The sequence below is a fragment of the Rosa chinensis genome, chromosome 5, assembly GCF_002994745.2.
Source record: "Rosa chinensis cultivar Old Blush chromosome 5, RchiOBHm-V2, whole genome shotgun sequence".
NCBI classification, from domain to species: domain Eukaryota; kingdom Viridiplantae; phylum Streptophyta; class Magnoliopsida; order Rosales; family Rosaceae; genus Rosa; species Rosa chinensis.
Window position 1 is genome coordinate 54,734,870 of NC_037092.1, and position 12,437 is coordinate 54,747,306.

Genomic DNA, 12,437 nt, shown 5'->3' on the forward strand with positions numbered 1-12,437 from the left:
CGTGCAAACAGGCTGCAGCAGGGGGGTTTTTTTTTCTTGGCTAGAGCTTTGGTTAGAGCTTCGTGATGATAACGTGTTGTAAAACAAAATAATTTCTGAGAGAGAGAGAGAGAGAGAGTTTGGACACAGAGAATCAGATTGTGTGTCTTATTCATCTTACCATGAGGAGCCTTATATAGGACTACATGGTATGCACAAAAGGGTAATGCTTAATTACAATCCAATCACTCCTACAATTACAACCTATCAATCACCAATCTATAGGGATAGGCACCTATTACTCATCATCTATTTACATGATTATCCACAAATATTTACAACAAAATAGAGTTTGTATCGGAAAATATTCCTATTAATTGAACTGTAGGGTGTATGTAGCCTCGCCCTATATCCAATTGATTCTCCTATCCTACCGATTTTACTGCGAGGGATTTAATTGCAGATGACATGATCTTAAGAAAGGAAATATATCAGACAAATTTTGACCTAGCCGTGCTAGGGTTACTCTCTAGGTTCTAGAGAGCGAGTTCTAATTTACCATGGATATGGAAATTCTTAGTTGGAATTGCAGAGGAATCTGTAATACTACGACTACAAGGGCGTTGAAGGATCTCATCGCTCAGAATCGCCCCCAAATTATCTTTCTTTGTGAGACAAAGATAAGTAATATTAAAGACTTTCAAACTCTGAGTCGTGCCCTAGGGTTTCCTCACTCAAAGGAATTTCTGAGTGAGGGCCAATCTGGGGGTCTCGGATTATTTTGGACTGATGAGGTTGATCTCCATGTTCGTACATCGTCAGCACATCATATTGATGCCGAGATAAGGGGAGCTCCAGGAGAACCAAGGTGGCGTTTAACTGGTTTCTATGGCTATTCACGAACTAATGATCGGGATCATTCATGGAAGCTACTGAGGGAGTTGAGTGATCTTGATTCGCTGCCATGGGTCATTATAGGGAATTTCAACGAGATTCTTGACAGTGGAGAAAAGATCAATGGGCCGATTAGAGCTGAGCGCCAGATGAGGGGATTCCGGGATGCATTAGGGTATGGGGATCTTTTGGATCTAGGGTTTCAAGGTACGAAATCCACATGGTGGAACTCAGATACTCAATTGCGCCTGGACAGAGCGGTCTGTACACCAACATGGTTTGACATCTATGGTTATGCGAAGGTAACTCACCTCCCTCTGAGTGACTCTGACCATATACCAATCTTGTTACACGCTAGCACCATTCCCGTTGCCAAACGTCCTAAGTACCATAGGTTCAAGTTTGAAGCCTATTGGTTACAACATGCTGATTGTGATCCCTTAGTCCATGAGGTGTGGCAACCTGATGTAGTTGGTACTCCTATGTACAAGGTTGTTAAGAAAATCTCTCTTACAAGAGTTGCCCTAGATAAATGGCAGAAACGCACGTTTAGGGTGTGACAACAACATATGCTAGGTATCCAGGCAAGGCTTGAAGAATTATTGGACATGGGGAACGCGGACTTGATACGGAATGAGAAGAAAGGATTGATGGATCGTTTGCAATCCCTTCTATCTCAGGAGGAAACGTTTTGGAAGCAGAGATCCAAAGTCACATGGTTGAAGGAGGGAGACAGGAATACTAGCTTTTTCCATCGTAAAGCCTCAAACCGAAAAAGGAAAAATGCAATCCAAGGCTTATATGATGTGGAGGGTGTTTGGCGTGAAGATGATTTGGGTATGGAACAAGTTGTTTCCTCTTACTTTCAATCCATGTTCACATCTTCTGAACTTGACTTAGAAGCCATGGAGACTACCTTACAGGCAATTCGACCATGTGTTACACGGGAGATGAATGAGCATCTTTGTGAACAGTATTCATCGGCAGAAGTCCGCTGTGCTCTATTCCAAATGTATCCTACCAAGTCCCCAGGACCTGACGGAATGCCACCTTTATTTTTTCAGCACTATTGGGATACGATAGGAGCTGATATCACCTAGGCGGTACACAGTTTTTTGCATACTGGTCACATGCTTAAGCAAATCAATTTTACTCATATCTGCCTAATTCCCAAAGTGTCTAATCCAGAACATATGTCAGATTTGAGACCAATTGCGTTATGCAATGTAATCTACAAGATATGCTCGAAAGTCATTGCTAATAGGTTGAAGGTCATTCTGCCTTCAATTATATCTCCTTTCCAAAGTGCTTTTGTTCCCGGTCGACTGATCACTGATAATATCCTTGTGGAAAATGAAGTTGCCCATTTTGTTCATAACAAAAGAGATGGTAATGAGGGTGTTATGGCTTTGAAGCTTGATTTAAGCAAGGCGTATGACAGAATGGAGTGGACCTTTCTAAGGAAGGTTTTAGACAGATTTGGTTTTGCACGGATGTGGTGTGACATGGTGATGCAATGTATCACGACAGTGAGGTATTCTTTTTTAGTAAGAGGGAAACCTCGAGGTTTTGTGATCCCAAGTAGAGGATTGAGACAAGGGGATCCTTTATCCCCATATCTATTCCTGTTGGGAGCTGAAGGCTTTTCTGCATTGCTACAAAGGAAACAAGAAGCAGGACTTTTATCAGGTATTGCGGTATGTCAGGATGCTCCTTTAGTAAATCATTTGTTATTTGCGGATGACAGTATGTTGTATGCTCAAGCTTCTTTGGAAGAGTGCTATCAGATCCAGGATGTGATTGAAACTTATGGCAGAGCTTCGGGGCAGTTGGTAAATTTTAATAAAAGCTCTGTTGTGTTTAGTAAGAATGTATCTGATGATATGCAGGAGGAAATTTCGAGTTTCTTGGGTGTGGAAGTGGTAGCCCCCCACGAAAGATACTTGGGACTTCCTACCTATGTTGGCCGTAAGAAAACAGAAACTTTCCAGTATATTAAGGACAATTTGGCGAAGAAGTTGAAGACCTGGCAAGGCACACTTTTAAGTGGAGCTGGGAAAGATATCTTGATCAGAGTGGTTGCTCAAGCACTTCCTACTTATGCTATGAGCGTGTTCCAACTCACAAAAATTTTTTGTGAGGATTTGGAGCAGATGTGTGCTAGATTTTGGTGGGGAAGTACGTTGGATAAACGCAAAATTCACTGGAAGTCATGGGATTTCTTATGTAATTCAAAGGAGGAAGGTGGGTTAGGGTTCCGGAGTCTATCAGAGTTTAATAATGCTATGCTTGCAAAGCAAGCTTGGAGAGTGGTGAACAAGCCGGATTCGCTAATTGCTCGTTTATATAAAGCTAGGTATTTTCCACAAGGTACCTTCTGGTCAGCTCTGCCGCATAGTTCTCCATCTTTTTCTTGGCGGAGTATTTTTTCCACGAGGAATTTAATTAGTCAAGGCTCGTATTGGCAGATTGGTGATGGGAATTCTGTGTCCGTATGGAGTGATCCGTGGATTCCTGGGGTTCCTGCTTTTAAACCTAGTTTAGGTACTGTGATGGTGGATGATAACTTGAAGGTTAATCATTTTATCTCAGATCCTGGTGTTTGGAATGAAACCGTGGTGCGGATCTATTTTGCTAATGGTGACGCTGAAGCAATCCTGGCTATACCTCTAAGTACTCGTCATTTGTCTGATAGGCTGGCTTGGAGATTGGAAAGTAATGGTAAGTTCACAGTAAAAACTGCTTACCGGTTTGCTTATAGCAGCTCTCCTTCTAGAGTTCCAATTACAAGTAATTTGGGACCGGTGTTCTGGAAAAAGCTTTGGAAGGCTTTGATTCCAAGTTCTGCTAAGTTACATATTTGGAAGATCTGTCATAATATAGTACCATCTCTGGAATGTCTGACCTCCAAGAGAGTGGAACTGGACTCTTTGATGTGTGTTCTTTGTGATGAAGAATTTGAGACTACTGTGCATCTCTGTAGGGATTGCTCTTTCACTCGATGAGTACTGCAGCCTAATGCAATGTTCAATCAGGCATGCTATTCACAAGCTGCTCTTTCACTCGATATTGTCAGCTGGCTGAGGTTCTGTATGGATAATTTAGCCAATTCAAGGTTGGAAGAATTGTTTTACTTGCTTTGGGGTGTGTGGAAGGAAAGAAACAATAGAATTTGGGAAAGCAAGCGAAGTCAGGCAGGCGATGTGATAATCAATTCTATGGCTAGACTGTCTGAGTATCGGTTTCACAATACTAAGGCTGGTCGTAGTCATAGTGTTAGGGCTCAGAAATGGGAGTGTCCTCCTATTGGTTTTCTTAAAATAAATTTTGATGGCTCTTTTAATCTAAGCACCAGGAAGGGTGGAATCGGATTTGTTGTTTGTGATTCTGAAGGGAGGATGTTGGCAAGAGGAGGACGTTCGGTTGCCAATTTGATTTCTCCTGAACATGCTGAGGTCCTAGCATGTAAGCTGGCTCTAAACTATATCGAGGAAAATTCTTGCTTTCCTGCCATTGTGGAAACTGATGCACTGATGGTTCAACGTCAACTTACTACTGCTGTAGAACCAAATGCTTTTGTTCTTGGCAGATTGTATGATGATCTGGTTGAGTTTCTTGAAGGCAGGGCTCTGAAGGTTGTCCATGTTAAGAGAAGTGCTAACAATGTTGCGCACTTGATAGCAAATCATGCTGCCAGTTCTAGTCAGGAATTGTTGTTTTTTTCTGCTCCTCCTTTTTTATCTGCTGCTGTTGCAGCTGAGTTGAGTATTGTGTAATTTCTCCTTTTATAATAAAGTTTCTGACCTCCTTATTATCAAAAAAAGAAAGGAAATATGGGATGAAGTACTCTAAAAGGAGGATGATTCTATCGCCCACAAAAAAGAGATCCCCATCCTATTCTCCTTTCCTTTTTTTTTCTCTCTCTGGTTTTTTCTCTCTCAGGTTTTCTATTTTACTCAACACAGCTATTGGCTTAGACAAGCCTAAAATATCTGCCTCAAGGCAAGGGAGAATAGAGGGAGGGGGAATAACAACAATGAACTTGCAGCAAAAGGATCAATATCGTAATCAGACTCAGTAATCCAATATTTTATTCAGGACGAAAACAGTACATAGTAAATTTTTAATTACGACTGACTTTATTTCAAAGACCTAAACTGCATGTAGACAAGACACAGAAGCTGACAAAACTCTTTTCCTTCAAGCTTTCAATTGTTTCCTTGAGGCTAATGTCTAATGGAATAAACTCAATACCCAAGCTCTTTGCCTTTTCTTTGGACACCTGATATGTTGGCACAAAAGATTTATCATCCGAACATCTGTCAATGCCATTTGAAAGGGAGAATGTTAGGATAGAGGAAACTAACATAAAGCACCATATTTATACAACAGTGGCAGCGATCAGGATCCAACCCCCTCAGTGAAAAGATATTAGCACAAAAGTCCTGCTAGATTTTTTTTAATTAATCTGAAGGAAAATCAAGTAAGTCCACCAACAAAGAATCATTCTAGAATTCTACATTATTTTCTTGTATTGTAATTTTTACGTCTTCTAAACCCTTAAAATGGTGCAACTCAGCTACAAATGCACTTGCCAATAATAGAGATCATCAATAACATAAGCTATCCTGCACTTAACAAAGTACATCCATACGCAGACAAAGTATAGCAAGACCAACTTGACCATGACACTAAATTCTGAGCAAGTCAAACCATTTACATGGAATAATACTATAACAAATCCTATTCAATAATACAAGATTTGATAGATAATGCTTTTTTTTATAAACCCTATTTGACTCCAAAACCAGCTGGTGTGCAAACAGTCTCTTTTGGGCGAGTGGTTGCGCAGGTGTGCCAGCACCGCGGGGTGCAGTCGTTGGGGTAGTCCCGTGACCTGACTTCTTCTTCAAGCGCTGTGGACGAGGAGAGCACCAACCTCGTCACAGGGTTCTTTTCTTGCCTTCCGGAAAAGGACTTCTTGCCTTACGCGGGTAAGGGCTTTGGTTGTGGTCTCTTTGCGTTCACTGAATCGATACTCAACTTGAAAGCTGAGCAGAGCGATCACTGGGAAGTTTGAGAGGAACACGGATTCGCTAAAGCATGACTTTAGCTTCGCTGGGTTGCGAGGGCGTTACCCTTGCTTCGCTGGAAGTAACAGTGGCGGTTGTGCTCGCAGTCGGCTCCTGGGGAGACTGGGACTGGAAGTACGGTCGCCGGGTTGATCTGGTGAGGCTGACAATCAGCTCGCAAGGAGACTAGGACTGGCGGGCGGTCACCGGGTTTCAACAAGGTTGAGGGTTTGCTCAGGGGAGGCTTTGTAATCGCTGGGATTGATTGATTAGAGAGAGGTCCTTTTCTGTATCGTCTTCAGCCCCTATATATAGGCTGCTGCAGATTCTCTTTCCAAATAGGAATGAAATACTATATTTTAGGCCACAGTTATTGGCCTTGAATCAAATCAAAACTCTTAACAATTCTGATATTATCATAGGCGATAATTAATATTATTAGACTCTGTCACCGCTAGAATATAGGCAGAGATTAATTGCCTCTTAGAGTCTCAGACGTAATCTTCCTCTTGGATGCAGTGGTAGGATATGCATTAATTATATGTATATATTCTCGCGAGCACTCTCAGTTCAACAATCATGCATATATATATTGGCAGCAAATATTTCCACGTCCACCGTAATTGCATAATTGTATGGGAGACTTGTCCTTAATTGCACCATGCATAAGCCATCACATCACATATATGTATATATATACACATATATATTCCTTCATTATTGACAATCAAGGATGATCACATGCTTCCTATCTCTCCCACGTCTAGCTACCATCAGTTGCATGGGAAAGCTTAGCTGGTGGCCCACCTTGACTCCTTCCTTGATTGATCAACCAAAGACCTTAATTGCATGGGAAGCTATATTATATTTCTCCCTTGATAATCGCTTGATATTCAAGGTGGCTGATTCCTTCCCAAACTTGTTCGCGTAGAGTCTTGACAATCAAGCAAACAAATTACCATTAATTAATAATAAATCAATGAATATCCAGATTTGCCTCAGGATTGCTTGGTCCCCAAGTAGGCTTTATTTAGCCTCTAAATAATATATTCCGAGCTTATCGAAAATAAATAGCTTGGGCCACGGATATTGGCCCGGTCTTCTTCGAGTTCCCTTCGTCGGGAAAAAATGTTATTTTGGGCTCAAACATTGCCCCCCAGACCTCGAAGTCAAAGTTCCTCGTCTTGATTGAAGAGGTCTTGAGTCAGCACTAGTATTGCAATAATGTCGTTTTAAAGCCACTTGCATTGGCTTCACTGAAATCACTGGATTGATCCTAGATAGGCCCCTAATTAGGCCATGAAGCTTGATTGTCACTGCCTTGACAAGCTGTTAGACGGATTAGAAAGAATGGCACATGGCATATAATTAACATGAGTACCTTGGACTTTAATCACAGATGCTCTATCTCTAATGAACTCTCGCTGTCTTGGGAAAAATGTTGCTCTTGACAATAATAACCATTTTTCTAGCAATCTACCATGAAGACTTGGTCATAGTTCCAATAAAGGCCTCCCCGAGCTTTGAAGGATCCATTTTCACGCTTTGAAATATCCAGAGCTTTGTCTATGTTCAAACTTTGATGGAAAGAATGCTTCTGAACTCTGATAATAAAAGCAAGGTAATGAAAACATGTTTCAGCATTTAGGCCACTGGCATTGGCCCTTACAGAACCTGAGACATCATAGTTTCTGGCACAAATCAAGCTAACCAACCATAGAATTGGTTTTGAGCCTCTGTTGCTCTTAACAGACAAGAACCCGCTGTAGCGATGTATGAATAGGTAGTGCTAGAAGCCCCTTATCAATACTTTGCTTCCAATATTCCTTCTTGACCAAGACAGTAGCCATTCTCAATTATAAGCTTAGGAAAGTTCCTCTGTACACCTCATATTTTCTTTGTTGTCTCCGGAAGATTGCAGAAGAATGATGGCCTAATCATACACTTCTTATAAAGCTGAAGCCACTCAGTAGGCATGCCAATAAATACGCAAGCGAAAAGCCACAAGTTGGCTCTGCAACTCTGAAACCTGCAAGAGGGTTAGAGCTACGCAGTGTCCTTCTCTGCAAATCAGTGCATACTGCCACTATAATTGGCATTAAATCATCTCACAAAGTAAATTCTTGGCAAAAATTCATGGCCACAAGTATTGGCCTGGGTGATACTAAAAGATGTAAACAAGTCTCATGCCACAGAATTTTGAAATCCCTCCCCCATATATACATACACAGGTGTATAATATATTTCCAGGAATTTAAAATTTCAGCAACATGATTGAAGAACATGACCTGTCTTCGTCCAAGCAGGACTTTGTGTTGTCCCCCCAGTCCGCAGCCTTGTGCATATCATTGCATAGTCCCCAAACTTTCAGGACTGCCAATAAGAGCTAGAGACCAAAGAACCATATATTCCTCTATAGGCACTTGATATTTATAACCGGACCAAAACGATACCATCGCTGCTAAATATTTTCCATCGCCTCGTTGCAATTCAGAATTCTGCCTTGGTGAGAAGAAACAATTAGCTGCTACCATGCTTAACTGCATTGAAAACGAGTGCCGCGTTCTAAAATTTTATCAACCCAACAACTCTGATGCACCTCCAGCTAGGCACTGCATCGCATACCCCGCAATCGTAGAAGCCCATGAAGCCGAATCTCTCTCAGGCATTCCATCAAACACTTTGTGGGCATATTTCAGATTCTCAGATTTTTGATGAATGCTCAAGAGAAATAGCCTCCAGAAGATCAATTAATCAGCAGACCGTTACCATCAATCAACTCTTGGATATGGAGTACCTTACAGTTCGATTTTGTCTTCTTCTCGTTGCCAGAGCAAATTCTTCCGGAATTCGCTTGAAAGCCTTCCGCTTGGTTCTACCTCAGCGTCTGCCACAGTGATTGGCAGAAGGTTGTCCGCTGAAGACCACTCGCTGGCCTTTAGATCGACTTCGCCAGACTGTGCATAGCTTGCAAAGTGCTTCGCCGGATCGAACCTCACTAGCGAGGCTTAGGCCAAGTGCACTCGGCGAGCTCTGCTTCTTGCGATAATGTTCCTTGCGAGCGTTCGCTTCACTTGATCAATGCGCGCTAGAAAAGCATTCTCGAAGTATTCTTCGCTAGAACTCGCTTCGCGGCCGCGAGCACTTGCTTATGCGGTCACTCACTCGCGGCCAGTCTTCGCGCCAATTTGCTCGCTTCGTGCCTTCTTCGCGGTCACTTGCTTGCTCGCGGGGTATTGGCTTCGCGGCCAGTCTCTGATGCGCCGTATAACTCTCTTTTTGTATTTTCATTTTTCTATTTATTTTTTATTTTTTTTATACTAACTAAAAGAAAGATGCAAACTGCAAATTAAAAGCAAAGAAAGAAGCTAGCAACAGTGCGTTTGGCTAACCTCTAGAAGGCCACGGGGGAGGCCATCTATGCTTCACTCCAAGCTCCGATGTGTCAAAATTTATAGCCTGAAAATCACTCTTGTGAGAGCTTGTAGGAAAATAACAAAGATACTTCGCGTTGAAAACTTGGACGAAATTTGGCTCGTAGAAAGAGTAATATTGCCCCCCAAGTATCTTCGTTGGTTGATGAAGCGAGATCTTCAATTGCACTTTTGGAGACGAAGCTGTCCTAAAATCGGCTTTGTCGCCAACTACCATGTCATAGAACATGGTGTCTTCAGAATAAGCCACAGATTGGCTATTGTATTTGCCCACTTGTTCAAGGGATTTGAACCGCTGCATATGATTTTTGGAACCAATAATTAAATTATAATTATCATCATATTCATTATAGATTGGCTCTGTGTCAAGACTGGACTTGGGGTCACCGAATCCTTCTTTACAAATTTCAAAGCCACTGACTGGCCTTGAAACATATATGAAGATCTTCAAATTGAATTGATTAATAAAGCCACAGATTGGCTTCTCAAGACCAAAACATAATTGATAATCAAGTGGCCCATGCCTTAATTGATAATTAAGGGGACCACACTCTTGACCTTCTTCATGATGAGGACGTCCAGCAACCATATAACAACTTAATTCATAATTAAGTTGATTGTGGCTTTGATTACCTTGGTCATGATGACGTCCAGTAGCATAACCATAATTAAATTGATCATACAGCTGCTTCTGGTTATTAAGGGGGTGAACCTGGACAATATCATGCCCCCCATGCATCTGATTAACAGCCACGTATTTGGCTTGATCAGTGGAGAAATCATATATTTGTTCTGAAACAATTATATTGTTAGAGGAACAATCTTGTTGACCATCTTCTCCATGCAAAGCCTCTATGTAAGGCCGTGACTCATCAACGAGGCATTTAGGTTTATTGCCACCTGTAGGCAATTCAACCTCAGAAACAACCTCTTCGCGTGAAGATTTTTGGCTTTCCAATTCGCCTTGCTGTGAACCGACTTGAGTAGTCAAGCTGGGACCTTCCTTGCGCGAGGTCACGAACTCCGATGAGGTATGCTTGTTTTGATCCTCTATAGCGTTCAAAATTGTCTTATGACGCTCATCTTGTTCGGCAGCGATGGTTATAGCTTGCGCCTTCAAGGCACCCTCTGTTCGTGTAACCTGCTGCCTGGTACTCTCCGCGTATAGAGTCATACGCTGCTCAAACTCGCGGCGGAGCCTTTCTGATTTTGCAGTTTCTCTGGCAAGATCCGCGTCCATCTTCTTGCGATGGTTCTCGACATTCTCCATAAGGATCGCGAGTGTCTCCTCGAAGGTCGCTCCTTCCGGAATAGGCTTCGAAACAAAAGCCTCTTCTGTTGTAATGTTGTCATAATTGGTGGCAACACTGGCCATCTTTTCACTTTAGGAATCTCCTTTGGTAAAGATTTTCCTCTGGCATCCCAATGATGGTGAATACAAAAGACTCTAGTTTGGTCCCACTGGGCGTGCCAAAATGTTTGGCTCCAAAACCAGCTGGTGTGCAAACAGTCTCTTTTGGGCGAGTGGTTGCGCAGGCGTGCCAGCACCGCGGGGTGCAGTCGTTGGGGTAGTCCCGTGACCTGACTTCTTCTTCAAGCGCTGTGGACGAGGAGAGCACCAACCTCGTCACAGGGTTCTTTTCTTGCCTTCCGGAAAAGGACTTCTTGCCTTACGCGGGTAAGGGCTTTGGTTGTGGTCTCTTTGCGTTCACTGAATCGATACTCAACTTGAAAGCTGAGCAGAGCAATCACTGGGAAGTTTGAGAGGAACACGGATTCGCTAAAGCGTGACTTTAGCTTCGCTGGGTTGCGAGGGCGTTACCCTTGCTTCGCTGGAAGTAACAGTGGCGGTTGTGCCGCAGTCGGCTCCTGGGGAGACTGGGACTGGAAGTACGGTCGCCGGGTTGATCTGGTGAGGCTGACAGTCGGCTCGCAAGGAGACTAGGACTGGCGGGCGGTCACCGGGTTTCAACAAGGTTGAGGGTTTGCTCAGGGGAGGCTTTGTAATCGCTGGGATTGATTGATTAGAGGGAGGTCCCTTTCTGTATCGTCTTTAGCCTCTATATATAGGCTACTGCAGATTCATTTTCCAAATAGGAATGAAATACTATATTTTAGGCCACAGTTATTGGCCTTGAATCAAATCAAAACTCTTAATAGTTTTGATATTATTGTGAGTGATAACTATTCGCTTCTGTCATCGCTAGAATATAGGTCAAGAGTAATTACCTCTTAGAATCCTAGATGTGATCGCTGGATGCGAGCAGTAGGATACGCACGTATTAATTGCAAATATATCTTCACGCCCTCACGAGCGCTCACATCTTCATGCAATTAAGGATGATATCTCCTTATGAAATACGGGATGAGCAGCGTCACAACCCAAGTCCATGTAGTCTCATTTTTGGGCCGCAAGTATCGGCCCACTGGCTCAGACCCACTAAAGGATTTCGCCAAACTTACTTTTGGGCTCAAACAAACCCTTTTAAACTCTGGTCTGTGTCCGCAGGTTGAAAAATACATGAAATGCCAAACTACTTAAATATGTTTTGACAACAGATGTAGTTCCAGAAGCAACAGATCAAGAAAAGACTAGCTCTAACGAATTTTTGCATTAACTGATAAACCATATTCACAACAATATATATATATATATATATATATATCCTATCCATAGCGGAGCTCCGCTTTGAAATTAACGTGTGAAGTTCGAGTTTTTGGTCACTTTTCGGTCTCATATCCATATCTCGACCATTCAGTTTTTAAGTGCTAGTGTATAGATCATCTCTGCAAATTTTCAGTCAAATTGATGATCGTTAAGGTATCTAACTCGCTTAAACCAATGGACGGACTGAATCTATCAACCTGAACCGTGCTAGCTTTAAGGCAATTATCAATGCCTTAATGATCATCATTTTGGCTGAAAATTTGCAGAGACGATCTATACACTAGTACCTAAAAAATGAACGGTCAAGATGTGGATATGCGACCGAAAAGTGACCCAAAACTAGAACTTCACACGTTAATTTTCAAAGCGGAGCTCTGCTCTGTATAGGAT

At 42.3% G+C, this 12,437-nt stretch overlaps 2 protein-coding genes across 2 annotated transcripts; both read left to right on the plus strand.

The window, feature by feature from the left end:
• Positions 1-539: 539 nt before the first annotated feature.
• Positions 540-1,433, plus strand: LOC112204026. Its single transcript, XM_024344911.1, has one exon. The coding sequence runs from the start codon at positions 540-542 to the stop codon at positions 1,431-1,433; it is 894 nt and encodes a 297-aa protein (XP_024200679.1).
• A 2,463-nt stretch (positions 1,434-3,896) lies between these two features.
• LOC112204027 lies at positions 3,897-4,649 on the plus strand. The gene has a single exon (XM_024344912.1). The coding sequence runs from the start codon at positions 3,897-3,899 to the stop codon at positions 4,647-4,649; it is 753 nt and encodes a 250-aa protein (XP_024200680.1).
• Positions 4,650-12,437: the final 7,788 nt, after the last annotated feature.